A 25,629-nucleotide genomic window follows, 5' to 3' on the forward strand; every position below is an offset into this window, starting at 1 on the left:
TCTCTACCTCTTCTTCCTGGTAACCTTGGTAAACCCGTCCTCGTCCACCTCGGGCTCCTGTCTCTCCCTCCGCGGTGGGGCAGCCACAGGAGGCGCATCGTCCATCTCGACATCCTCATCCTCGTCGCCGTCGCCGCCGTCGCTGCCGTCGCCGCCGTCATCATCCGAATCCCAATCCGTCTCGTCATCCTGGTCCTCGGCCTTCTTGAACACGACCTTGTTCCCCTTGCGGCTCTCCCACCGCCGCCGCAGCGCCTCCACGCCGTCAAACTTGCCCCGAAGACACTCGCCGCGCAGCCGCACCACCTGCTCGGCTATTTCGAACGCCGAGTCGTCGTCCACGTTGACCTCGAACTCGTCGAGCATGACCTGGAGCAGGACAGTCTCAACGTCTTCCTGATCGGGCTCCTCGGTGCTCGCGCCACCCTGCTGCCCGCCATGTTGTTGTGGTTGTTGTTGTTGCTGTCGTTGTTGTTGCTGTTGTTGCTGTGCAGTCTTTTGTTGCAGCTGTGCGGGGGTGAGGTTGGAGACGTCCGGGAAGAGGTCGACGATGGCGCCCGCGAACCAGTCGCGCTTGTCGGCCGAGTCCGGCCCGCCCCAGTTGTTCTGCACGGCGAGGGTGAGGGCTTCCCAGAGGTGCAGCGAGAGGGCGACACCTTGCTCGAAGGTGGATTGGCAAGTGGCTTTGGGGTGAAGTCATGGTTAGCGCGGAAGGTGTTATTCTTCAGAGGAAAGGGGAGAAAGTTGCGTACCCGGATCGGGGAGAGATGTGTTGGCCATAGTTGAGTTGTTCTAGAGGTCTGCTGTGGGAGGAATGCGACTCTCAAAAGGTTCGTTGGTGGGAAGGTGGGCAGCATTCAACGACGGGACCATGGAAGATGGAGGGGTTGTTGAATTTGGGCCAAAATCATTTTTTTTTTTTTCCCTGGCGTTCCTGGGCAACAGACCAGGAGGGTTAGGGTTATCGCCGTGATCTCCCCCGGCCTGCGGCAGCATGATTCAAGCTACTTGATAACACAGCAAAAAGAGCCTTTAATAGCTCCCAACAAGAAGCGAAACTGCTCGCAAATGGATATCGAGGAAGAGTAAACAAAGCAATGATCATATCGTGGGCGTCTTTGCCGAAGCGAACCGACTGACCTGCGCAGCCAGGGAAGTCGTAGTTTCCGGGGCCCAATGACGACATCAAGAGGCGAATCTTTCAGCGCGCCATATCTGCGATAAGATCACAGTACGGAAGTACAAGTACGTTACAGAGGGGCATATGATGTGACCGGTCGACTGCGGAAATCGGCTTGATTCCGACGCCGAGGGATAGCAGCACGAACCCAATCGGCTTCTTTTGCGCTTCCTGTTTCCACAGGCATTCGAAACGACGTCAGTTTTAATTAATGAACCCCATGCGATACACATAGGTCGCAGGCACCGAATTCTTGCGTACATACATCTTCCGACGTGAAACAAATAAGTTCGACTCGCCTTTTGACGGCCAACGAAGGAAAAAAAAAAAAAAAGAAAGGAAAAGAAAAGACCAAAGAAACCAAGAGTGTGTCAGCAAAGCTATAATATTACCTTACCCACCTTTAGCCCAGCACCATGACGTCAACTCTACTTTTTGGCGGCACGGGTGCCGTCGGCTCGCATATTCTCTCGACCCTGCTCGGCGACAGCACCGTCGCCGCGGTGCACACCATCTCGCGGCGCGCGCCCAAGTCCACCGGGCCGACCCTGCAGGCCACCGTCGAGGCCGACACCACCCAGTGGGCCGCCAGGCTCAAGGCCATCCAGCCCGTCCCGTCCACCGTCTTCTCGTCGCTCGGCACGACGCGCGCCCAGGCGGGCGGCATCGCCAACCAGTGGAAGATTGACCACGACCTGAACGTGGAGCTGGCGCGGGCCGCCAAGGAGGCCGGGGTGCGCCGCTTCGTGTTCGTGTCGAGCGCGGGGACGGGAGGGCCGATCGCCCGCATGCTGCCGTACAGCAAGATGAAGAGGGGCGTCGAGAGCACGATCAGGGAGCTCGGGTTCGAGACGGCCATCATCCTCCGGCCGGGGCTCATCATTGCCGACCGGGAGGTGCCGCATCAGGGAGGACCGCTCCTGATCGGCGCGGCGCGGGCGCTGGGGCGGTGGTTCGGACCGAGCAAGGGGTATGACTGGTGGGCGCAGGAGAGCGAGGTCATCGCGAGGGCCGCCGTGCACGCTGCAAAGATTGCGGAGGAAGGCAAGGCGCCCGAGAAGGTCTGGGTGCTGGAGCAGAGCGACATTGTCAGGCTGGGGCGGACCGAGTGGAAGAATTAGTGGAGACCGTGAAAGACAACCCGGGGTGGGAGGGGGAATAATGAGAAGGGAGGTTCGACGCTTAGGTTCGACGGGGACGTTAATGCAGTGCTTTGGTGGATGGTTTCGGGCGCTGGACCCAGAAGTTGTGTGGTGTAACGGGATCTGTAACCACCACATATATATATTACCTTACTCTCTGAACAGTACATTCCGGTAACTGATAACAGCAAGGGGCCGCCATGCGCGGTACCATCGATCCAACTTGAAACCAATCTCGCTTTCTGACGTCGTTCAAACCCAAATTGAACCCGTACCATACAGGTATATTCACATCAATGCTAGTAAGGCGGCCATACCAAGCCGAACTTTATCTTATCTCCGGACCCTTCCCCTGACAAGAATGGTTAGCCAGCATTCGCAGTGGAATATAGTTAGCGACTGCGGTAAGCTCTGAACCCCACTAACGTTAGTTACCCCGCCATCGAAGGCGTTCACCACGTTTCCATTCCGATTCCGCCCCCGGAGGGTGTCGGCGCTTCTTCAGCCGTGAGAATCACCTCGTCCCTGACTCACTCCGTGCTCGCGGTGCCCCCCCACCTTTTAAAAAGAAAAACATTTATCTACGCAGTCGCACAGCACCTACAGACAGTACGGAGAAAGGCCACAACCAGACCGCACTCAAACCAAGGCCGTATCATCCCCAGCGACAAAAAGAAAAAAAAAAAAAAAAAAAGCAGCCGCGATGGCAGCACCGACCCCTAACCGCCCGGCCGTCGTCGGCGACCCCTCAGGCCCGGAGGCCCCCTACCCTCTCCAGATGTCCGGCCTCGTAATAAGCGGGTTCGGCCGCGGCTCCAAGGAGCTCGGCATCCCGACCGCCAACCTGCCCGTGGACGACACCAAGACCCCATGGATCGCCTCGACCCCGTCCGGCGTCTACTTTGGCTGGGCGTCCCTGCGGCTGCCGCCCTCTCACCCGGATTACGTCCCCACGCCCTCGTCGCAGCCGTCTGAGCCATCATCAGCCTCAGCCTCAGCATCATCATCATCCTCCTCCTCCTCCTCCTCCTTCTCGCAACAATCATCTTCACCATCATCCGCGGCGTCCTCCGCCTCCACACAGCAAGAACAACAACGGCAACAGCAACAGCAGGATCAGCAGCGACAACAACAGCAACAACAACAACAAGAAGAAGAAGAAGAAGAAGAAGGACTAAGTGGCTCTGTGACGGGTAAGAAGGGACTGCGGGGCCGCAACGGCTTCACCGTGTACCCGATGGTGATGTCGATCGGGTACAACCCCTTCTACAAGAACACGGTGCGGTCGGCCGAGGTGCACGTGCTGCACGCCTTCAGCGCCGACTTCTACGGCGTCGAGATGCGCCTGCTCATCACCGGCTTCATCCGCGACGAGAAGGACTACAGCGGCCTGGACGCGCTCGTCGCCGACATCAACTTCGACTGCGACGTCGCCAAGCGCAGCCTGGCGCGGGAGGCCTGGGCCCCCAGCGGGTTAGACGTCGAGGTCGACCTGCCCGGGAACGGGGACGGGGGGACCAAGGTGCTCAGGGGGACGCTGGACTGTGGCTGGTTGATACGCCCGAGTGAATTGGTGGAAGGGAAGGGGGAGTAAGAGGGGGGAGGCCGGAAGTCGTGTTTGGGTCCGGCGTGTTGTTAGATGGGGTTGCTGCGAGTTTTCTGCGGGAATAGACGGAGCCATCTAAACCAGCTAAGCGATTCTCATGATGGGAAGGAATAATGAATCCTCGTTCAATTTTCACCAGCTGCCTCGGCAGACCCCAAAAAATATAACTCCATGAACAACGGTTGAAAAAAAAAAGTATACAGAAAGTCAGTAACGCATCGGCTTAAACGCCCGGCCGGATAACCGTCAGTGTCCCATGTCGCATCTCCCTTTTTTTTTATATATATCCCGTGTTGAAAGTCCACATGCTCCCCTCATACGGCTAGCTGATTGTTGCTGCGGTAATAGCACGGCAGGAACTGCGAGGAAATCAGCACTGTTCGGCGGTTCCCGATCCCGAGGGTAAAAGATGGAAATGAATCCCCAAAGGATACTTACATTAATGACAAACAACATAGGCATGTCGAACATGTCACGCTTGATGGTCCATGTGTAGCTGCACTCGAGCTTGCCGTCGCGCTCGAGCCTCGATATTCCATGCTCGCCGTCGATCTTGGCCACGCGGTTGCTCAGGATACTACTCCGAGGATCTTTCTGCGGCGTCGGCTCGTCGGCGTTGCCCTCGTTCGCGCCGTCCTCTTTCTCCGGCGGGCGGTACTTGAGGAGCCGGCACTTGCGCGTCTTGTGCCCTCGGCTGTCGTTAAAAGCCAACTGGGAGTAATCCTCGTAGAACTCAACGACGCTGTCATGGTCCATCAATTCTGCGAGAAACACGGGTTGTGGTCCGTCTGCCGAGCCGAGGCTTTCCGTGTTCAGGCTCTTGAGGCGCGGGGTGGCGAGACCGACTCGTCCCTTGGCACTGGAGCTGGCCGCGGCAGAACCGCCCAGGTTGACGTTTCGGTTCGGCTCTTTTCCGAGCAGCACATCTTTTGTCCATCCTGTGAGCGCGGTAAACTCCTTGTTCACGCCTGCCACTTCTCCCGTCCGTCTGCAGGCGAGCGTGGGGCTGGAACATTGGTGCATGAACTCCTCGTACTCGAATAGCGACCGCTGGAAGTACTTCTCCATGAAGACAAGGTCCTGCCTCGTCAGGTTTCTTGTGGATGCCATCAGAGACGGCCGGATGCTGGCCAGCGATTTGGCAATGCGCGACGTGTGTGCCGCCGAAAACCGGCTCTGAATGAGGCCGAAGAGCTTGTGGAAGCTCGCAACGTAACCGAACGGCTCCTTGACGGAATCGTAGATGAACGAGGGGTCCCGCTGGCGTTTTCCCAGGATTGATTGCTGCCCGAGTTTCGACAGGGCGTTTGACTGTCTCGTGGCGGACCGCTGGCTCGCCGACTTGTTTGCGGGCGCCGACGAGTAGGTCGTGGTAGTGGGGGAACCGTCAAAGCCGAGAGGAGTCGGCTGCGGGCTGTTGGTGTCGGTGCTTGGGCTCTGAACGCTCGTAGGGCCTGCGGCGATCGCGTATGCGTGGGGAAGGCCATGTTGCAGGTTACCCTGCGAGTAGACGCCGTTGTGATTCGCGTCGAGGCCGAGGAACCCTTCCAAGACATTGCCCTCGTACACTTGATTAACACCGTTCCCAAAGACCCCAGGCCCAAAGCTGAGGCTGCCGCTCGCCGACCGCGGCACGGTGTTGTTGTCTTGCGGAGGCGTCTCGGCAGCGCCCGACGACATGTGCCCGAGCATGCCGAACTCCATGGCACCATATTGACTGCCAAAGTTAAGTCCCTCGAGGTTGAAGTTAAAGATGTTCGGATCGCTCGGATCAAAGGGCAATGCGCCGAAGTTCGCCATGGGGCTCGATACCTGGGGCACGGCCATGCCGCTTATTTGCTGGTTTCCTGATGCCTGGAAGGACGGGGATACGGGAGACTGTTGGCTTGCGAACGGGAGGCTCTCCGACATGCTTCCTATTGGGGTTTGAGAGGCGGAAAACATGGGAAACTGGGTGGCGGTGGACTGCGAGAAGAAGGTGCCCTGGTTGGATGACGTCTCGGAGTTCGAAACGGTCGAATTCCGATGGCCATTCTCCCGTGATGGTGTTGGGTTCGGGTTGTAGTTTGGGCCCAGCACCGGTCTCAACGCCTCAGGGGGCGCGTCGTGGAGATACTTGGCCTTTTTCCGGACGCCATCCTGGCAACTATCCATCAACCCTCTCTTGATACAGCGCTGGCACGGCCTTTCATCCCCTAAAGCAACAAGTCAGTCAGCCAAGTACTTGCAGCCCGGCTAGCCGAGCCCCTGCTTGGTGGGGGGGGGGGGTAGGCATGTAAGGGGGGAAAGAGGAAGGCCGCGATAAGAGGCAAAAAGGGGTCTCTTCGGAATAGGTTTATGGAGAGACTACGGAGAGAGGAAGGGAGCTTACCGCAAGTTAGGTGAGCTCTCTGGCATGCGAAGCAAGCGCGCCTAGCCTTTTTCCTGCGAGGCCGCAGGGGATCTTTGGGGTCAAACTTCTTCTTGGCCTCACCGCTGGTATCGGCACCTTCCGAGGCTAGCCTTTGGTCGGACATCTTCTCATCCTCGTCTTTCACGAGCTGCTCCGTCTCTTCGTAGTCGTTTTCACTCTCGGACATGGCGCCCGAAGCCTCACGCACGGTATTCCCGTTGTCTTCCGCCATCGCGTCCTGGCTTATATATGACTCCAAAAAAAGAACAGCACGATGATGCAGGAACACCCAAGCCAACGCACACTCGGGGTTTGGTTGGAAGAGGGATAGCGGAGGACCAACGTTGAAAGCTCTTGCGGTACTATAACTGTGGTGGCACCAGCTTGGCAGGTGACTGAAGAAGGACAACGGAAAACAAGAGATCCCAGAATGTTGACGGACGGGTACGCTACGTCGAGCAGATGATGAAGGGCCCCCCGCGGGTTTAGAATTCTAATCAAACGCGTCGTGAGTGGCAACGGCCAGGTGCGGATTGGTCCTGCGAGGCTGGATAATGCATCGACAATTCGCTGTGGCTTACTGGACTGCTGCTCTTCGCTGTGGCCTCCCGCAAGAAGTGTAGATCGTCGGTCCGGGCTAAGAGGTGGGGAAGGGGCTAGTAGCAGGCGCCAGCTGACGGGGCCGGATACACAGCGACAGACGGCAATCTCGTATTCTCGGCGGCTCTCGCGAAGATGCTGTCAATTGGCTCGGAGATATAAGCCCAAGATGTTCTTGTGCGACGGGAGCGCCACCGTACGGGACAAGTCCAGGGGCGCTAGACCGTTCGCTGAGATGGGTAATGCGCGCGGCTTCGTCGACAGTCCCTTTTGTCCCGCGGCAGCGGCGGCGGCGGCGGCGGCGGCGGCGGCGGATAAAGCACGGATGCAGTCCAGGGGAAATTCTCTGGCGCTGGCGAGTGGGCGGCGTACGGGTGGATCGTAGGGCATTCAAGCTGCACCTATCCGTCACCGGTATGGCTGGGCGAGTCCGCAGTGGGCGGCGTCGGTAAGAGTGGGAAGCGAAGGAGGGGCAAGGGTCTGTAGGAAGGCAAAAAGGTCAATTGGCGCGGATGCGGGGTGTCGAAACGGGTGGCTTTTGCGATGGGTCGGTGTCGCTGAGCAATCTGCGCGTCCGAATCCAAGTTGCGGTTTGTATCTCGCTGACTACCTGGCACATCCCCGCGGTTTGCCTCCTATGCCGCTTCCGGCCCGTCGTTTCCTCCTCGTCCTCGATGCTCCTGCTCGTCGCGCTCTTGGCAGCAGTTTTCCTCTGGCGCAGAAGCAGTCGTCGCGCCGCCCCGGAGCTAAGAGTCGGAGGTTTCTTTCGTCTAGCAACGTCGAAAGAGGGAAAGAAAAAAGAAAAAAGAAAAAAAAAGGAAGCCAGGTGTGATGGCCGAAGGTGAACCAAACGAGACGGAAGGGGCAAATCCGGACAGACAGCTAGCTGCCTGTTGCCTTCTGTGCTCTAAAAACGCGGTGGACCGGGCTTTTTCAGTCGTGTTTGCATGGCAGTTGTGGAGCGAGCAACGGGCACGACGGATCGGCGTGAATATTGGTCTATGGCGTTCGCTCTTTCCTGGTCCATTCCGCGACGGTTTTGCAGCGGCGTTCTGTGTGGATGGTGACGACTCGTCCGCAAAGCCGCAGGTGGGCGAGCAGATGAGGGATGCCGAGCCAGCACTCTTTTCCTCTTTTCCGTCAGCTGCGGGGCTTTTCTTTCTACCCAAGACGCAGGAACCAGGAGTTCATCGCATCACAACAACAGCGAAGAATTCTTCGGTTTGGAAGTCGATATCGCTCGCAACGGTCGAACCCACGACATTCCTCCGTCGGATGCAGCTGAAGTGGAGATGGTGGTCCTCACACACCGGGGAACTGTCTCCTAATTGGTGACCCCGTCGCTACGCTGTACTTGTAGGGTGCTTTGCCAGAAACCGGGTACGGAAACGGAAGTTGCCCGGCGGACTCTCATCGATCGCATGTGGTAGTCGCACGGTTCGCAGAGCGCCACCGGCCACCTGGATTCCCATCAGAAACAATTCGAGGTTCCATTCGCAGTTGGTTACGGAGTAGTTATCGAGAAACGAGGATCGCCCGTAACGTTATGCGGGACGCAGTGTAATCCGTACAATACATAACTACCTGCCTTACTTCGCTGAATACACTACAGAGTACAACATACCCGCGTGCTCAGCACACCGCCCAGCTGCGTCCGTATCTGCGTACCTTACACAACATAGTGTGCTGCGCATGGAATCCTTTCACACTCTGACCTGGCCTCCAGTTACACCAGCCGAGCTCGGTGGTCTTCGGTTAACTTGTCAGGCCCAAGATATCAATCAGCCCGGACACAGCCTTGGGCTCGTGTCTGAGAATTACCATCATGGACTTTCAGGATGACTACCCCTTTTTTTGGTTCATTTTTTCCCTTACTCGATTTCATCTCGAAGTGCAGTGTAGCTATCCGTTAAGGTGCGGATACTGTACTTCACTCTTGGGGCTAAGCACACCCAGACCTCAGCCCTCGGTCCGTGCCCTGCCAACCGAGGCAACGCCGTAAATCTGGCTTCAAACTTCATCCGGGCACTAGAAGTCGCCCGGAACTTCGGGACTCTAGAGACTCTGAGCACTCGGGCCGCGAGAGAGAGAGAGGGAGGGAGGGAGGGAGGGAGACCGCTATGGACACACACAGGCCCTTGGCGATATTGTGTGAAGTTCCCGGGTTATGATGCTGCTACAGTTCTCCGGAACTTGGCGACATGCCAGGGATCAAAATGTCGCCAGGTCCTGGATGCTCGTCTCGTCATCTGCACTCTCTATTACCCCATCATACAATACTAGACCATATCTGAAAGATCACGTCACCCAGGTCTACGGTGGGCAGTACTCCGTACTCTGCGGTTCAGCCTCGATCTCTACCTCGACCCCATCTTTTTCAAGTCATGATCTGCGCCAATAGCCGGCTGGATTCGCCGTGCTCCGGGTGGGCATGTTGTTGCTGGGCGCCGCCGAGTAGCGTGCCCACGAACAGCGGGTGTGCGCCCCTGTTCTGCCACGCCCCTCTGTCAACGTCGTCCACCATGCCGCCAATGATCACCACCCTTAAGACAGCGGCAGTGCCGACTCGTGTCCAACTATGCAGTGTGGTCAATAGACACCAGATCAGAGTTCCGTTAGCTGATGCCCGACCGGCCCACAATCCTGCCCTTCTTGATCCCCTGTTCCAAGATTCACTCAGCGTACTCCGTATGCTGTTTCACTGCGGTAGTGGGCAGTCTCCATTTCAGCATATGTACGCTAGTATGCCAGAGCCCAGGGTTGCCCTCCAGCTCGGTCGAGTGAGACAGGGACCATTAGGCGGTGTTTGTGTGCCACCGATAATAGGAAATCTGCCCAGAACTGAAGTGGTAGACAAGGGGGTGTCGTTTCAGAGCGACTGACGAGGTCAGCCACCGACGCCGTGCCGCCGATAGAACATGGCTGGCTCCCCTGTCAGGTCTGCTGCCGAAGGGCCCCCCTCTGCCAAGCGTGATCGCGGCAGATCACAGCCAAGCCCAGCTGCAAGCCTTGAACGGGCCGGTGACGTTCAGTGGGATGGTTTCAAACCCGCGTGAAACCAAAACGTTCACCTCTCTATTCCCGCACCTTCTTTTTTTTCCTTCCCCATCTTCCTCCCCTCCCTCTTGTCCCTAGCCCATCTCCGCCTCGATATACCGGGAGCCGCCGCGTCATGAGGTGGTGGCATACCTGCTTCTTGATCGTATCCGTTTGCCATATCGATAAAAGATGTAGGGAAATGGCATGAGCGCCAGAGTCACAAAGCCGACGAGTGCGGTAGCCCACTGATACCCAAGGGCCTCGTACATCTGGATACCAAAGAGAGGGAACGCGGCTGAGCAGTATCAGCGGACGTGTCCGGGCAAATGGGCCAAACCGGTTGCGAGGCCCAGCGGAGATACGAAACCTCCGTCGAGCCAAGGGTAGGAGCTTACCTGCGAAGACACATCGCACCAGGGCATTAGATGCCAGGGCGCTCGCTGCGTACCGCGGATATGCGTCGACCTGGACCGCCGGCTCGTGTCAGTACTGTAGAACCCCCATAATCGTTTTCCACCCAACGCCTCTACACCGGGTCATGATGATCCCGTGTGGCCGTGGGCGCGTCTGTGCCTCCCGGAAGAGGAGGGGTTACACTCACCAGAAAAGAGAAGACCCCCGTGAAGGCGAGCGACACCCTGCGTAAACAAGCCGCGGTTAGCGACGGGGATCCGCATGAGGCTTCGCAAACTAGCCACAGACGGACATGTTACGTCACAGCACCAAACCAGGGACACGGAGTCTCTGGAACATTCCGAGCAAGCCATGACCAAAACAGGGAGTGACAGGGTCGACGCGTAAGAGGGGATCGGCGTCCGGGTTGAATCGGAGATCATCCGGTTACGCAGACTGCATCACCCTCCTGATTCGGTGCTCCCGCAGTCCGCTTACCCTCATCACGCCAAGGGGACAGCCGAAGCAAAAAAAAAAAAAAAAAAAGGGGGGGGGGGTATAATAGGGAAGAGAAGTAGGAAAATGATATGTAAACCTGGGGGCCCGGAAACTACTGCACTTACCCTAGACCAAACACGCCAGAACCGATGATGGGCACGATCCAATGTACCTCGGGGTAGGTGGTGAAGCCGAACCAGAACAGGCCTCCGGTAATCAACGGCGCACCAACTATGACGGGCGGCAACTGGTCCTCCGGCTCGTCCTTGAGCACGCCTGTCTCCTTGTGCCGCTTGGCCACCATGTTTTGCCGGAGTCTGGACCAGAAGGGTGTGCTCAGACAAGAGGTGATCATGGCAACCAAAAGGCCCATGAAAGTCAGGCCGACCTGCCACAGGTTGAAGCCGTGGTTGGTGCGGAAAATGAGGGGGAAGGCGCCGAAGAAGAGATAGAGCATGCCGAGGAGAATGGCGGTGTAGATGTTGAGGATCATGGCCATGGGCTCAAAGAAGAGGATCTGGAAGGGCCGGAGCAAGGAGTAGGCCACCGTCCTGGAGACAGACCTGGTCATCTTCTCGATGGGGGCGCGCCACCTCGGGTCGCCGGTCGACTTGCGGAGTTCTTCTGCCTTTCTCTTGAGCAGGACCGGATCTACCACCACGCGTCAGCATCGGAGCAGCAGCAGCAGCACCACCACCACCACTCGAGGCGTCAGTCAGAGATAACAAGAACAAGAGCACTCACGGTACGTCTCCGGGACGAACAGGGCAATGGTAAGCAACAGCACGCCGGCCCAGATGAGCAACACGTAATGGGTCCAGCGCCAGTTGGTATACGTGTTGATCAGGCCGCCTACGAGCGGCCCGAGCGAGGGACCAACAAAAGGGGCGAGCGTGAAGACGGACATGGGCGCCAGCATGGTGTCGCGCGTGAAAAGGTCGCCCACGGTGCCGCCCGAGACGGACAGGAACGCGCTTCCGGCCAGGCCCTGGAAGAAGCGGGCCACGATCATGGTCTCGATGTTCTTGGCCACGGCCGACGGGATCAGCCAGATGATGAAGCCGGCAAAGGAGCAGAGGTAGATCGGCCGCCGGCCGTAGAACTCGGCGAGGGGCGACCAAAACGGCCCCAGCGCGATGCCCAGCACGAAGAACGAGAGCCCCAGCGTGGCCACCAGCCGCGAGTTGCCGAACTCGGCGTCCATCTGGGCGTAGGTTGCTGTATACGATGCCGACGCGTTCGTCCTGTTTGCGCACACAATCCCCATCAATATCCGACCTATCCGACCGAGAAACCGAGAATCATTGGACCCTGGCGCTCACCACCAACCAACCAACAACCCCCCCCCCTTTTTTTTCCCTCCTCTTCCCTTTACCCACCATCATACAGGCACACCCAAGATACAACGAGACAGACACAGAGGCAGCAGGGTTAAAAAAAAAAAAAGAAAGAAAAATTGGTAAGAACTTACACGCAAAAGGACCCCACGCTCGTGATGATGATGATCAGCCACTTGCGCCAGGTAGCGAAGCTGCGCGGGCACATCGGGTCGCTGTCGCCGCCGTCCCAGCCGACCTCGAAGGGGTCCTTCTCCTCCTGCTCGGACCCCTCCCCCTGCTGCTGCTGCTGCTGCTGCTGCTGCTGCTGCGTCTGCGTCTGCGGCAGCCCCTTCTCGCCTCCGTCGCTTTCGGTGGCAGTAGCCCCGCCCGCTTCGACGTCGCCGTCGCCGTCGCAACCCCAGCCGTTGTGGGAGCGCTCGCGCCGGAGGGTCGCGACGGTCTCGTCGCTGAGGCGCCGGCCCGCCGCGGGAGATGGGGGGGAGTTTGGACGGGCTGCTGCTGCTGGTGCTTCTGTTGTCGGCGTTGTTGCGGCTGCCGGCACCGCCGTGCGGATGGGCTGATGGGGGTTGGGCTGGGACGAGGAAGTGGTGCTGCTGAGGAGCCCCTTTTCCGTGTCGTCTATCGAGGGTGGTGTCGCCGCGGCTACTACTGTCTGGCTTTCTGTGGCCGTCTCGGTTCCTTCTTCTTCCCGCACTTCCGCGTCGAAGCGGTTGGGATCGAGGCCCGACCTGGCCTCGCTCTCTTCTTTTTCGTCCATTTGCTGCTGGTGTTATTGGTACTGCTGTTGGTGCTCCTTGTTCGTTGTCGTTTTCCTGATTTCCTTTTCGTCGCAAGGGTTCCAAGTCAAGAAACAGTCACGGCCGAAGGCAGTTCGGGCGAGCTCGGGTCATCTCACGCCGAGATAGGTGGTCGAAGTGATCCAAACGTTTTGTGGGGGGGGGGGGGGGACCGCGTCAAGGCTCTGCGCATCACCTAGTGGTGGTCACTACGTCGACGATTCGCCACGATCGAGTGGCTCCCTAACAAAGAAAAAGGGTCACCGGCGCCGGTAGTGTTCGTCGGCTGTGGGACACAACAGGACAAAAAGCCGCGACGTTGGAGAGGGAGACTCGAAGGAGGGCGGCTCTTTGACGTTTATTATTAACGGCCTTTTCGGCCACATTCCCCTTGTCCCGATCTCCGAGCGCGGATGACTGAAGGGGACCCGAGAACGTCGAGATCCGACGGATTCCCTCCCCCGTCGTGGGGCACCCCCAACCCGCCCCGGGGCCACCCATCCCATTTCTCTGCGCCGATGCAACGGTAATAATTTTAGGTGGCGCGCGCGGGCGGATGCGGCTTTGTCCAGCGGCAACTACGTACACTAACAATTGACTGGAGTCCCCGCCGGGCCCGCGGGGGGGGGGGGATGATGTCTTGTATGTGTGTACGGATTCTGGTGCTAGGGTTCCAACAGAATCGCTTGCCCAAACCCAGCTGGGCAAGTGGCTCATGGAACCGGTTGTGCTTGAGCGTTTCGAAACGCGATCGACGGCAGAGGGAAAACCATTTCCCCCCCAGCAATTAGTTAATTCATGATGACTCATCAGAAAAAAGGACCAACAACACTCAACAGCCCATCATGAATCGCAATTCCCTCGCACGGTCCTCACACGAACCCAGCCGGCGTCGCTTAGTCCGTATTATGCGAGCAATGACCAATGCCCCCCGGCAGTGAGAAACATGGAGTGCACGAGGCTGGCTTTCCTGAAGATGACGGGGAAGGCGGAGAATGTCGGGTGATCCCTGCTCCCGGCGGCACATCATTTCCAGGCACTTCCACTGTGTGTACCGCCGTGCCCATACTGCGTACGGGAGTAGCAGTGTACTCCAGAGTAGATTTGCGGTGAAGCAATGATCTCACGAAAGAAGAGGAGCATCCGGAGAACACTCGGTCTTAGGCATTCGCGCCCCATCCGAGAGCCTTTTTGCCTGCCTGCCTGACGAGGGAAGGAAGGAGGCAGGTTAGGGCATTCGCGTTAGTGCCATCCACTAGCTCGGTGTTAAATGTCGGCTGTCAGCCTTTATCCCCGGAGCAACCTTTTAGTAATGCGCATTTACCGGCAATTTACCTTGGTCTTATCCGTCCGTACTGGGTGGGCATGCAGTACGAAGTCATCATCCACACGGGAGAGAGACTGCAGATTCCTGTACCAAACGTGTGCAAAAAAAAAAAAAACCAAAGAACCTCTCTCGTGACCCTGCATACATGAGCTGCTGCAGCTTCCTCCATCCGTTGGGTGAGTTTCCTCTCAGCACATAGTTCGCCGAGATGGCGTCGGAGCTGAACCCCTCGAAACAAGGCTGCTGCCCTTTTTGGAAAGGGGAGGGAAAGGCGGCAAACGGCTGACTACCGAGAACAATTGCGACTTGTGGCATTTCCGCTGTGTTCGGGCCGATGCCACGAGGAGCGGCCCGAGTGACGGGAGCCCGTCTTGAAACTTCACGGTTCTGTGCGCAGCCGGCGTTCGTCTAAATGGGCAGTGGATAGAAAAGGTACTGAGTGTTATCTCATAGCTATGTACGGATTACTGTACTTCAATTCCCAATATCAGTGTATGTATACGTGTGCTGTATCTGCATGTTGTATGTACTCGGTCCCTTGCCTCCATCCTCTGAATTGTCGTGAACAAACTGCCCTCCCGGTGCAAGATACAAACGGCTTCTGATAGAAACGGCCCCCAATGGATGTCTCGCACACTATCCGTGCTGTCTCCACCCACGTCTAGTTGTAACTAAATGCTTGCAAAGACAGTAATCCGTACTCTCCCCAAGCTCGGTTGTACTATGTAAGCCCAAAAGAAAGAAAACGAAAACCCATTAACTCCGAGACGCCGAGCACGCACGCGAAAAGGAAAATGATAGAGCCCAGCTTCTCCCTAGTAATACTCTGGGAGGTCCGAGAAGCTCGGAATCTTCGACAGGTCGCAGTCAAAGTCTCTCTCGTACGCCTTGGCCGGGAGGACGCCCGCGGCGAGCCCCTTTTTGTAGCTCCACTGCGGTCTGTTGATAACCAAACGGTCAGTTTTTTTTTTTTTTTTTTTTTTTTTTTTTTTTTTTTTGCGATGGGGCAAAGGAGGCGGTTACGTAAACCAAAAGAGAAAAAAATACAATAGAAAAGAGAAAAGGGAAAGGACTCACGCATCCTCGGTATCCCAAACCCAATAGAACCAACCCCAGCCCTTCTCGAAGCTCGACATCTGCGCCTCGGCAAAGAGCTTCAGGAAGCGCTTGTACGGGTCGCTCCACTGGCTGGCCGGCGAGTTGGCCTGGTCGCAGCTGCACGAGCTGTCCATGGTCGGGCACCGCGGCGTGGTGACGTCGCCGCTGCCGTCGGGCGTGACGTACGTGCCCGTCCAGCGGTTGCCCCAGCCGACGTTGGTCAGGTGCCGGGCGCAGTCGGTGTCGGCCTGCGACCACTCGGCGATCAGCGTCGGGCCGAAGCCGGTGGCGCGGTCCATGCTCTCGAGCGTCTGCTCCGTCCAGCCCTCGCACGCGTACCGGACCTTCTCGCTGTGGTTGAAGACGATCTGGTTCGTGTTGAAGATGACGTACTGGTGCACGTCGAGCGCCGCCCGGTCCAGCCCCGTCAGCTCGCCCTGCCAGTTGCCCAGCCCCCGGAAGCCGTCGCCAAAGACGACGACGGCGTCCGACACGCCGTTGCGCCGCACCAGCGCGTACGCGTCCGCCGTCCACTGGAGCACCTTCCCGGTGTCGAGGAACGTCATCCGCGGCTCGTTGGCCAGCCCGTAGTGGCTGATGATGTTGCGGTACCGCGGCTGCGCAAAGAACTTGGACAGCCGGTCGTGGATCTCGAGCGACCGCCGCGCGTTGACGTCCCCGTTGGTGCCGTTCAGCCAGCCGATGGCGCCCAGCCGGCCGCTGTGGTTCCACCCGTTCTGGCTGCCCGGAAGGCCGTGCAGGTCGAGGTTGACGCGCAGCCCGTAACGGCGGCACCACTCGATCGCCCGGAGCAGGTACCGCCAGGACGTGCGGAAGAGGTACGGGTCGCCCTCGTACGTCTGCACGGCCCAGTAGGAAAAGGGGATGCGGACGTGGTCCAGCCCGGCGTCCCGGATCTCCCGGAACGTGTCCTCGGTGACAAACGTGGCGTAGTGCTTCTCGAGCACGCTCTCGCATCTCCTGCCCAGGTACTTGCAGAGCGTGTACTCGTCGACGATGCCCATGCGTAAATCATACTCGAACAGCGACGGGGTGATGAAGGGCTCGAGCGAGAGCCAGCCCCCGATGTTGACGCCTCTTGCTGGCCGCTTTGCGTAGTCGCCCCATGGTTCGTCCAGTGCCGGCACGTTCTCGTTTGCCCTTGCCGAGTCGTCCCAGTCCGTGTTGAGGCCCATGACGGGCAGGTCACCCACCATCTCGTCGGTGTAGGTGAGGTTGAAGTCGGTTGTGTCCTGCCAGACAAAGGGATTCAGCCACGAGGGCGCCCCTTCGGGAATGCTGTCTGGTGATATCCCCGCGAGGTTGCCGTCGCTGCTCTCGCTGCTCTTATCATCGCGCTTTTCCTCCCCGGAGCCAGCCTTGGGCACCACCACCGCTGCCACGATGATGACGATGATGAGCAGTACGGAGCAGACCCCAATGAGGATCCCTAACGAGCTGTCAGCAAAAGCGGCCCCTCCCCTGCCCCCAGGAGATATACCACCAACTTACACAGCTTCTTTTTCTGCTGGTACCACGGCACCTTTTTCCCCTTCCACAGCGCCTCCTTCTCCAACGTCACGCTATCCTGGCTGCCCCTCCATCCACCTCTCAGGGCCCCCCACCCCTTCCCACCACCACCGCCGCTGCCGCCGCCGCTTCTCCCCTCTTCCAACGCCGGCCCGCTCACCACCCTCCTTCTCGTCCCCCCTGCTTCCCGGCCTCCGGACTTCCAATGTCCCCTAGTCGGCGAGACTTCCACAATCTCATACCCCCGACTCCGGTCCTTCTGCCTCGCCCTCTCCCGCTCCTGCTCTCTCTCCCGTTCCCGCCGCCGTTCCCTCCTCAGCTCTCGTTCCCTCTCCCTCTCGGCCTCCGCTTCCCTTGCGATCCCTTGCCTCTCCCGCCCCCTCGCCCGCTCCCCCTCCCCTCTCCTTCCGCCGCCCCGCGCCGCGGCCGCGTTCTCCCTGTTCAGCCGCGCCAGCGCGGCCGCGGAGAGGACCTGCGACGGGGACGACCCACCCTCCTCTTCCGAGGCATGGTACTCGGCAGCGACGCCGGCGACGCCGGCGCGGGGCGTGCTCGCCGGTCGGCGCTTCGTGCGGCGCTGGTGCTGGGATCCATCGGCGGTGGAGGAGGAGTGGCGTCTGTGACGGCGCTGTTCGCGGTAGCCGTCCCGGTCGCGGTCGGGGTCCGGGTGGCGGGATCTGGAGCGGCGGGTTGCCGAGGGGGGGTCGCGGGCCATTTTTTTTGTCGTTGTGCTTGCCCCTTTCTTCCCTTTCTTCGCTGGTTTCTGAAAATAAATGAAATGACCTTCTCCCCTCAATTATTCCGTTCATCCGTCTTCTCCGAGCCGTGTTGCGACAAAATGCGGGACTCGTGGTTCGCAGCCTAGGAATTCATGGTGCAGTGGTTGGCTATCTAAATGCAGAATCAAGTATTGCGTAATGCTGAGATCGTCGCCCTGCTGAATCTGCCTCCGCATGTTTTACGACTCATTGCGACGTTGGGTTGGCGCAGCGCCACGATCCTTCGCAGAGGAGAGCGTGGGCGATTGTTGGCAGGGCAACGGTGTCCCGGCCACCGAAGGCGGTGGGATTGAACCGCGCCAAGAAGGGGCTGCAGACGTCATCGCTAATTCGAGGCACTGCAGAAGTCACACGAACTACAGATTAGTTAAGGTACCATTGGCTTGTGCGGCACTTGTTTCGAAGAACATGCCGTCACACGACATCGAGTGATTCGCCAGCTCTTCTCTAAGCACTCATCCCGCACTTATCGACGATTTGCGCCGTCGGCCCCTGTCAGAACTCTCGGGCAATGGGGCGCGTTCGATGAAATTAGGGTGTGTGGAATAACTAGTTATAGGTTGGAAGTGATGCTCGATGGGGCCCGCGGCGCTGCGGGGCCCCGCGATTTGCCCTGGAAGGGGAGGGACCTCCCAAAGCCGTCGCAAGCCGACGCCGCCGTCATCCATCTCCCAATCTTCGCATTTCCACCCGCATCTCACGCCTACTTGCTCCTAACCATGCACGGCGACCCTCCGTGAAAGAGACTGGCAGAAGAAGACCTCGACTCCCCCATCGGCAATGAAGCATTCGTCATTCCGCACCCTCTCGAGGGCATTGGCGCGTGGTTCGCCTCTCTCCCCGTCCGGCCCTGCGCTCGTCTGCTCCCAACGCCGGCGGCAGTACTCGACTCACCCGCCCAATGCGAGGCTGAACCTCCCTATCGACTACTCGACAACCCCGTTGCTGTCCCACACATCACAATCCGCCCTGAGCAACCCCGAGCTGCCGCCAGAGGTGCGCAATGGAACGACGAAGCGCCTGAACCTCTTCCAGGCCATCAACGACGCGCTCTCGATCGCCCTCGCCGAGGACGAGTCGGTCATGATCTTCGGCGAGGACGTGGCCTTTGGCGGCGTCTTCCGCTGCACCGGCAAGCTGGCCGAGACGTACGGGGGCGACCGCGTCTTCAACACGCCGCTGACCGAGCAGGGCATCATGGGCTTCGCCATCGGGGTCGCCGCCGAGGGCATGCGGCCCGTCGCCGAGATCCAGTTCGCCGACTACGTCTACCCCGCCTTCGACCAGCTGGTCAATGAGGCGGCCAAGTTCCGCTACCGCGACGGCGCCTGCGGCCGGAGCGCGGGCGGGCTAACGGTGCGCATGCCCTGCGGCGGCGTCGGCCACGGCGCTCTCTACCATTCGCAGTCGCCCGAGAGCCTGTTCACACACATCCCCGGTCTGCGGGTCATCATGCCCCGGTCGCCGCTCCAGGCCAAAGGGCTGCTGCTGTCGGCCATCCGCAGCAACGACCCCTGCGTGTTCATGGAGCCCAAGATCCTGTACCGCGCCGCCGTCGAGCAGGTCCCCACCGCCGCCTACACGCTGCCGCTGTCCAAGGCCGAGGTGCTCAAGGAAGGATCCGACGTCACCATTGTCTCCTATGGTCAGCCGCTGTACAAGTGCGAGGCCGCCCTCAAGCAGGCCGAGAGGGACCTGGGCATCTCGGTGGAACTGATCGACTTGCGGACCATCTACCCGTGGGACAAGGAGACTGTCTTCAAGAGCGTCAGGAAGACCGGGCGGTGTCTTGTCGTCCACGAGGCCATGATCAATGCTGGCGTCGGGGCCGAGGTGGCTGCAGCAATCCAGGAAGACCCGAATACCTTCATCAGGCTAGAGGCCCCGGTTGCTCGCGTGGCCGGGTTCAGCATACATACGCCCTTGATGTATGAGGCCTTCAATGCACCAGACGTTGCGAGTAAGTTTTTCTTTTCTTTTCTTTTCCTTCCTTCCTTCTTTCTTTTTTTTTTCTTTTTTTTTTGCTTCTTTCTTCCTTTCTTTCTCTTTCTCTCTTCGCAGCTGGACTCACGAGCCATGCTAACCTTGTTAAGGAATATACGACAACATCAAGAAAGTCCTAGAGTATTAAACCTATTCCGAAGATAGGGTATATGACGAAGCCAGTTCACTGCGTAAAAGCGATCGATCGCGTTTTGAGAGAGGCGTGGCGTTGGCGGGGCGGAGTGGCGCATTTTCGGCAGAAATGGTATTAGGCTTATAGTGAAGACACCGTGTGCAATGCAAATGGTCGTCACTGAATATAAAGCAATCGCTTATATCGTCTGAAGCCTGGCGATTTTAGGTTGAGTTCAGGGCTTCCTTTGAGCGGGACACAGCTGCTCGATATCAGATGAAACTCGGGCGGTTTCTCTCTCCCCTGCCCGCTGTTCTTGGCACTCCTGGCTGCGGCCCGCATTCTGCCCCGCATCCTCCCCTCCACGCTCCGTAATTCCATCAGCTGCGCGCCCGTCGGACACCACCGACAAACGCCCGGTCTGACACCATCAGGTACCGCGCAACTTACGCCGTTGGAAGTGTCTGAGAACTCCTTTATTTCATACCGGCCTGAGCGTATTCCTGGGAAGCAATGTCTTCTCACAAGTCCATCGTTTCCTCCTTTGTGGAGGGAGCTCCACCGGGAGAGGTGAGCTTGCCGCCAAATCTCTTGACCTCGGCGGAGGCTGCAGTCAAGAATACTTACTAACTCGCATCGACTCAGCTCTCGGACGTTGTCGCAGGCACGTAGTTCGCGCACACTCGGTTCTAACCGCTTCATCTGACCGACCCCGCCGCAGACATCAAAGCCCTGACCATCTCCAGCCCGGGCTTGGTCAACGAGTTGGGCCCGGCCTTCCAAAAGTATAACGAGGAGCAGTTTACGACAGTCAAGCTTCCGGGGGGTAGCCAGCCGGTTATCATCAGCTCGCACAGTGCCCTGGGCAACGGTCGGTACTACGACCTCGAGAGCTCGTGCAGCTTCGCTTTCGACCACATCACACAAAAGGCCAGCGCGGTGGAGAGCTACGTGCCCGAGGGCGAGGGTGTGGATCTGGCGTATGGCCTCCCGGGTTAGGAGGACCTCATGATGGATACACGGCTAATGCTGCGGGTTGCCAGAAAATCGATCCTCAAGGGGCTATCGACCTACGTTAACGAGCACTTCACGAACGCGGCCTACGGCGCCTACCCCATAGAAAACGGCTCCAAGATTGCCATCATCATCGTTGCGAACAAGTACAGCCCGAACAACTTTTGGTACGGAGAGCCCGAGGAACAAGAACACTCCCGCCCCCCAAGACTTCTACCATGCTAACCACACCTCCCAGGAACGGGCGGTGGCGCTCGCTCTACATCTTCAACCCGGCCTCGAGCGCTCTGGAGGGATCCATCAAGGTCGACGTGCACTACTACGAGGACGGCAACGTCCGGCTGCTGACCAACAAGTCGGCGACGGCGACCGTGCCGTCCGGCACCGGGGCGGCTATCGCCAAGGAGATTTCGGCAGGCGAGCGCAAGTACCAGGAAGAGCTAAACCGGAGCTTCACTAGCCTGAGCGAGGGCGCTTTCAAAGCGCTGCGGAGACAGCTCCCCGTCACGAGGCAGAAGATCGAGTGGGACAAGGTTGCGAGCTACAGGTTGGGACAGGATATCGGTGGTGGGTCGTCGAGGAGGTAGACAAGTACGTCCGTAGTTCGCTCAAGGGCCGGTTGTTACAGTATGTCGAAACACGGACAAATGCCATCTAGCACAGGGTGCAGTTCATAAAGAAGAGGAATGGACAGAGAGAAAAGGGGAAAAAGCAAGGGAAAAGAAAAAAAAGAAGCGGGCAAATGCGCACAAAGCAAGTGCGGTGCGGAGAAGGTGAGATCTGCGTAATCTTTCATGTCGGCCACCTCGCGATTCCGAAGTTCCAGAGAGGCTACCACAGTACACAGATTACCGAGAGACGCATCCGAAGGCGAGCTTAATCGGTGCGACGGTCTGGGGCTGGTAAGCAACTCCAAAGATTGAGGTGTGGGCGGTGGGTACACTGTCGGAGGTCTGTGGGCGTGAAAACTAGCGGGAACAACCCGATCCCGGAAAACGGTCACCGCAACCCCCGGAGAACACAGTTCCTCTCCGTCGATACGGCATCCCTGGCGTGTCTTCTTGCTAGCTGGTCTGAGCACGGCCGGCCAGTGCAGCCAGGTCTCGCAGACTCAGCAGAATACTCGGATCGCAGAGTCCGAATCGTACCATAGGGAATTTGGACGAATCACAGTCCGGATAGCATGATTCTAATGCGTCCTCATTGGTCACAGGGGGGCCCAAGCGGCATTCGGAGTGGGACTCCCGCCCAGGGGCAGCGGAGTTCGAGTCGTCCACTTGCCTGCCTGTCCCTCCGGGGTTCCTTCTCCAAAAGCCGGTCGGAACCTGTTGATCTTTTTCGTGACTGTTCCCTCTCCTCTGACCACCGCCTTTCATCAGCCCGCCGCCGCGCCGACACCATCGTCTCTCGTCGTTGTCCCAGTTTCCGAGCTTTTGGTACGCCTCTCGACCTCAATTGCCTCGGATCGCACCGCCTATCGAGAGCGCTCGCGTGTACCGTGCTAACGAACCACTTGTCCAGAGAAATCCCCGACATTTCGGAGTCCCGACAACGATTCAAGGCAGTCAAGATGGCCTCTACCAAGGAGCTCACCTACCAGGATGTTGCCGAGCACAACACCAAGAAGGATCTCTACGTCGTGATCCACGACGAGATCTACGACTGCTCCAAGTTTGTGGATGAGCACCCGTAAGTGTCATGAATTTTTTTTTCTCTCCCTCCCAGTTCAAACCTCCGGCCGCTTATCATCTCCCGTGCCGGTTTCCGACGGGTTCCCCGCACCCGCCCGCCCAGAGACAACCGTTCATGCTGATGAGTTGAAAACAAACAGTGGTGGTGAGGAGGTCCTTCTCGACGTCGCTGGCCAGGACGCCACTGAGGCGTTTGAGGATGTCGGCCACAGCGACGAGGCCCGGGAAACGCTCAAGCAGCTCAAAGTCGGCACTCTGAAGCGCAGCGTAAGCAACCCGGAATACGCAGATCGCTCCAAGAGGCGAAGTTGGAACGGATAAGCTGACGGCAGGACGTTTCCGTTTAGCCCGGCGACCCCAAGCCCAAGACTCCCGCCCCCGGTGCCGTTGCCCCAGCTGCCAACAACACCACTGCCGGTTTTGGCGTGGGCCTCTACGCCATCGTCCTCATCGGCGGTCTGATCGGTTACGCTGCCTACACCTATCTCCAGCAACAGCAGGCTGCGACCAACGCCTGAATTGGTGTGGTCTCACCACTTGGTGACTCGGGTAGCGGAGGCAGATAGGAGTTTTATCTTATTTAATGGCGATGCTTTCTTTTTGGGTCACTCTGCGTTACGACATTGAATTCTAGGAATCATGATGGGGAAGACTACCAGCGTCTGGTCGAGAGTGTCTCGGGTTCTGGCCTGGGATGTGCTTGGATGGCGGCTTGTGGTGGGCGCCATGCATAGACTGCTGTCTCGTACCGACCTAGGATTGGCGTCTTGCGTTTTGTCGTTGTTCAACAAACGGGTCATGTTAATGGCTGGATGATATCTGTATTCCAGATGTTCATGTACTGGACACTGAGCCGAGCAGCAAGCCAAGCTCGCCCCCGTGCTTCTCGCATCACCTCCGCCGCTGCCACCACTACACCACTACTACCACCGCTACCACCGTGGAGGACGGGGCAGCTGAGGCAACGGCATTCTTGGGATTGGCACATGCCAGGTACTAGTTTATAGAATCTTGTATTTCCCCAAAGCTAGCGCCGTTCTTTCGACTAACTCCTGCTGCCGGAGCTTATTTTGTTGGGATGAGACGGTTTTTTTTTTTTTTTTTGGCTCTCGTGTTCTACTTGGTACATCAGGAGCACGTCAGGTACGGCACAACAAGCATGTCAATCGCAGTGCAGCTGAGCGCTTTCTGAAGCTATGTGGCTCGTATGTGAAGTCATCCCTACTGATGCTATGCAGTTTTCAATATGTTTGCATTTTGAAGATTCCCTTGCCAAGGCTGGCAGAACCCCCAGAGAGCCGAACCGGTATGCTATATAGTGTACGAATGGTACTCCGTACAGTACTTAGTCCCCCTTGCAGGCACCGGCTGCAGTGCCCAGGATTCATTCAATTGGCTAGAACCAAGCCTTCAGTTTGTAAATGGGACCCTGCTGCAGACGGGAACCCCCCCCCCCTTGCTGAGCCAACTACGGATTACAATGAAGGCCCACCCAGAGCCTGGGCAATTGCCATCGCCACCATCCTTCAACCGCGCAACAAAGCGCATCTCAACGGCGACGACAACAGCAACGTCAGCAACGCCAACGCCAACGCCAACGCCAACGCCATCGACGAGCTCGCGCTGGCCCGACACCGTTTTCCGAGACTCAAAAGAGAGACGCTGCTACCAGAATTGGGACACAGAGGGTGGAAGAAAACGGACGCCATGTCGAACAGTTTCGATCGCCAGCAGGCGTCGTTCCTGAGCAGCATGTCGGCAGCCGCCAGCAAGCTCGGCTCCGGCGCAGGCACCAAGCGCTCGCTGGCGCCGCCGTCGCCGTCGCCGTCGGTCGGCTCGACAACGTCGGCGGCGGCGCCGGGCAGCCTCACGCCGCGGCGGGAGCGCGAGGCGCCCGGCAACGTGGTGTACTCGCAGCCGGCGCTGACGGGCACGGGCGACAGCATCATCTCGCAGATGGCCTACGCGGTCTCGTGGCTGCGGACCAAGGACGAGCCGCAGACGTGCGCCGACGTGCTCGGCTACCTGTCGGCGACGGGCCGGCCGGAGAAGGAGCAGGAGTTCTTTGTCGAGCAGATGCGGCGCCACCCGCAGATCCAGTGGATCCCGGATCCGTCGCTGAGCGAGCAGACGTGGCGGTCGGGCACCTACGTACACCGCCCGATCATCCCGAACGTCAAGAGCAAGACGCAGCTGCTGGCCTACCTGCAGAAGAAGACGGACGCGAGCGGGGTGTCGGTCAAGGACCTCAAGGACGGCTGGCCCGACTGCGAGGCGGCCATCAACGAGCTCGAGGCCGAGCACAAGCTGCTGGTCGTCCGGGCCAAGAAGGACGGCGCCGCCCGCATGGTCTGGCTCGACGACCCGAGCCTCTTCCACGAGGTCGACCCCCAGCTCAAGCTGCTGTGGTCCCGCGTCGAGCTGCCCAGCGTCGAGAACATCGTCCAGAAGCTGCTCGCCGCCCAGCAGAAGCCCGCCTCCGAGGATCCCCGCCTCAAGGCCGCCCAGGCGCCCAAGGCGGAGAAGAAGAAGAAGAAGACCCAGCGCCGCACCGGCAAGTCGACCAACGTGCACATGGAGCACTTGTTGAAGGATTACAGTCACATGAAACGCTGAGAAACAAGGAAGAGTCAGGGTTGGTTGATGTTTTTTTTTTGCCCCCTTCTGCCCTTTTTTTTTCGGCTCTCTTTCTTTTTTTTAAAAAAAAATTTTCCTCCACCATCTATTATTGCATTGGGATGGCGTTTAGGCGGGTAAGGCAGGGTAACGACACTTTACATCAGAGGGCTACTGGGCTGAGCAACAATCGTGGGGCTTGTTGTGCTATTATTATAGAAACTGGCTAGAGTGGCTGGGTTCATTCGTCTGGACGAAAAAAAAAGGAAACAAAACAAAAACATACTCGGGGCAACAGTGCTTCCCGGTGGGTAGGCAATGGCAATCGTCGCTATTTACGAGAATATCAACTTTTGCCGTAAACACCTGGTAGATGTCTCGTGGTTTTTGGTCCTCTGATGACTGGTTGGGAAGAAAAAAAAGAGAGGTGTGCTTGGTAACAATTGTTCATGGCGTTTCAACACCCAAAAATGACAGAATAATCATGAGACT

The 25,629-nt window shown here is 58.4% G+C and overlaps 11 protein-coding genes across 11 annotated transcripts; 6 read left to right on the forward strand and 5 right to left on the reverse strand.

Moving 5' to 3' along the window:
* Nucleotides 1-3: 3 nt before the first annotated feature.
* On the reverse strand, nucleotides 4-684 carry P884DRAFT_208701 (Pre-rRNA-processing protein TSR2-domain-containing protein; the record flags this gene model as incomplete). Its single annotated transcript, XM_069438894.1, has 1 exon — nucleotides 4-684. A coding segment is annotated over one exon (681 nt), but the record flags the coding sequence as incomplete, so codon positions are not given.
* A 607-nt stretch (nucleotides 685-1,291) lies between these two features.
* P884DRAFT_263469 (uncharacterized protein) lies at nucleotides 1,292-2,705 on the forward strand. Its single transcript, XM_069441762.1, has one exon. It carries the CDS (start codon nucleotides 1,597-1,599, stop codon nucleotides 2,299-2,301), a length of 705 nt encoding a protein of 234 aa, XP_069294651.1. The 5' UTR covers nucleotides 1,292-1,596; the 3' UTR covers nucleotides 2,302-2,705.
* Nucleotides 2,706-3,025: 320 nt separating this feature from the next.
* On the forward strand, nucleotides 3,026-3,916 carry P884DRAFT_208599 (riboflavin kinase; the record flags this gene model as incomplete). Its single annotated transcript, XM_069438887.1, has 2 exons — nucleotides 3,026-3,268; nucleotides 3,446-3,916. The coding sequence occupies 2 exons, from the start codon at nucleotides 3,026-3,028 to the stop codon at nucleotides 3,914-3,916; spliced, it is 714 nt and encodes a 237-aa protein (XP_069294652.1).
* Nucleotides 3,917-4,242: 326 nt separating this feature from the next.
* Nucleotides 4,243-6,552, reverse strand: P884DRAFT_272202 (uncharacterized protein; the record flags this gene model as incomplete). Its single annotated transcript, XM_069442501.1, has 3 exons — nucleotides 4,243-4,287; nucleotides 4,367-6,123; nucleotides 6,300-6,552. The coding sequence occupies 3 exons, from the start codon at nucleotides 6,550-6,552 to the stop codon at nucleotides 4,243-4,245; spliced, it is 2,055 nt and encodes a 684-aa protein (XP_069294653.1).
* A 3,538-nt stretch (nucleotides 6,553-10,090) lies between these two features.
* On the reverse strand, nucleotides 10,091-10,599 carry P884DRAFT_208523 (uncharacterized protein; the record flags this gene model as incomplete). Its single annotated transcript, XM_069438880.1, has 3 exons — nucleotides 10,091-10,254; nucleotides 10,355-10,424; nucleotides 10,561-10,599. Coding segments are annotated over 3 exons (273 nt in total), but the record flags the coding sequence as incomplete, so codon positions are not given.
* Nucleotides 10,600-10,971: 372 nt separating this feature from the next.
* Nucleotides 10,972-12,947, reverse strand: P884DRAFT_280015 (major facilitator superfamily domain-containing protein; the record flags this gene model as incomplete). Its single annotated transcript, XM_069443384.1, has 3 exons — nucleotides 10,972-11,501; nucleotides 11,595-12,094; nucleotides 12,322-12,947. The coding sequence occupies 3 exons, from the start codon at nucleotides 12,945-12,947 to the stop codon at nucleotides 10,972-10,974; spliced, it is 1,656 nt and encodes a 551-aa protein (XP_069294655.1).
* Nucleotides 12,948-14,728: 1,781 nt separating this feature from the next.
* Nucleotides 14,729-17,877, reverse strand: P884DRAFT_287184 (glycoside hydrolase family 5 protein). The gene is made up of 3 exons (XM_069443862.1): nucleotides 16,904-17,877; nucleotides 15,371-16,841; nucleotides 14,729-15,232 (listed from the first exon to the last, which is right to left on the reverse strand). The coding sequence occupies exons 1-3, from the start codon at nucleotides 17,634-17,636 to the stop codon at nucleotides 15,109-15,111; spliced, it is 2,328 nt and encodes a 775-aa protein (XP_069294656.1). The 5' UTR covers nucleotides 17,637-17,877; the 3' UTR covers nucleotides 14,729-15,108.
* Nucleotides 17,878-18,186: 309 nt separating this feature from the next.
* Nucleotides 18,187-20,014, forward strand: P884DRAFT_249478 (thiamine diphosphate-binding protein). The gene is made up of 2 exons (XM_069440598.1): nucleotides 18,187-19,660; nucleotides 19,794-20,014. Exons 1-2 carry the CDS (start codon nucleotides 18,481-18,483, stop codon nucleotides 19,829-19,831), a joined length of 1,218 nt encoding a protein of 405 aa, XP_069294657.1. The 5' UTR covers nucleotides 18,187-18,480; the 3' UTR covers nucleotides 19,832-20,014.
* Nucleotides 20,015-20,329: 315 nt separating this feature from the next.
* Nucleotides 20,330-21,728, forward strand: P884DRAFT_314402 (F-actin-capping protein subunit alpha; the record flags this gene model as incomplete). The annotated part of the gene is made up of 5 exons (XM_069445239.1): nucleotides 20,330-20,386; nucleotides 20,481-20,487; nucleotides 20,538-20,796; nucleotides 20,860-20,997; nucleotides 21,069-21,728. 5 exons carry the CDS (start codon nucleotides 20,330-20,332, stop codon nucleotides 21,415-21,417), a joined length of 810 nt encoding a protein of 269 aa, XP_069294658.1. The 3' UTR covers nucleotides 21,418-21,728.
* Nucleotides 21,729-22,400: 672 nt separating this feature from the next.
* On the forward strand, nucleotides 22,401-23,039 carry P884DRAFT_272206 (putative cytochrome b5; the record flags this gene model as incomplete). Its single annotated transcript, XM_069442502.1, has 3 exons — nucleotides 22,401-22,519; nucleotides 22,662-22,788; nucleotides 22,869-23,039. The coding sequence occupies 3 exons, from the start codon at nucleotides 22,401-22,403 to the stop codon at nucleotides 23,037-23,039; spliced, it is 417 nt and encodes a 138-aa protein (XP_069294659.1).
* A 678-nt stretch (nucleotides 23,040-23,717) lies between these two features.
* On the forward strand, nucleotides 23,718-25,612 carry P884DRAFT_294274 (uncharacterized protein; the record flags this gene model as incomplete). Its single annotated transcript, XM_069444268.1, has 3 exons — nucleotides 23,718-23,726; nucleotides 23,785-23,827; nucleotides 24,008-25,612. The coding sequence occupies 3 exons, from the start codon at nucleotides 23,718-23,720 to the stop codon at nucleotides 25,135-25,137; spliced, it is 1,182 nt and encodes a 393-aa protein (XP_069294660.1). The 3' UTR covers nucleotides 25,138-25,612.
* Nucleotides 25,613-25,629: the final 17 nt, after the last annotated feature.

Source organism: Thermothelomyces heterothallicus (genome assembly GCF_042370625.1).
Source record: "Thermothelomyces heterothallicus CBS 202.75 unplaced genomic scaffold P884_scaffold_26, whole genome shotgun sequence".
Lineage (NCBI taxonomy): Eukaryota > Fungi > Ascomycota > Sordariomycetes > Sordariales > Chaetomiaceae > Thermothelomyces > Thermothelomyces heterothallicus.

Bases quoted from the DNA above. Each gene is read 5' to 3' on its own strand.
- P884DRAFT_287184 (XM_069443862.1), bottom strand. From the start codon at position 17,636: ATGGCCCGCGACCCCCCCTCGGCAACCCGCCGCTCCAGATCCCGCCAC. The intron at 16,842-16,903 runs GTAAGTTGGTGG...ACAGCTCGTTAG, and splicing joins CCAGCAGAAAAAGAAGCTGT to GGATCCTCATTGGGGTCTGC. The intron at 15,233-15,370 runs GTGAGTCCTTTC...GGTTATCAACAG, and splicing joins GTTTGGGATACCGAGGATGC to ACCGCAGTGGAGCTACAAAA.
- P884DRAFT_249478 (XM_069440598.1), top strand. From the start codon at position 18,481: ATGAAGCATTCGTCATTCCGCACCCTCTCGAGGGCATTGGCGCGTGGT. The intron at 19,661-19,793 runs GTAAGTTTTTCT...AACCTTGTTAAG, and splicing joins CAATGCACCAGACGTTGCGA to GAATATACGACAACATCAAG.
- P884DRAFT_263469 (XM_069441762.1), top strand. From the start codon at position 1,597: ATGACGTCAACTCTACTTTTTGGCGGCACGGGTGCCGTCGGCTCGCAT.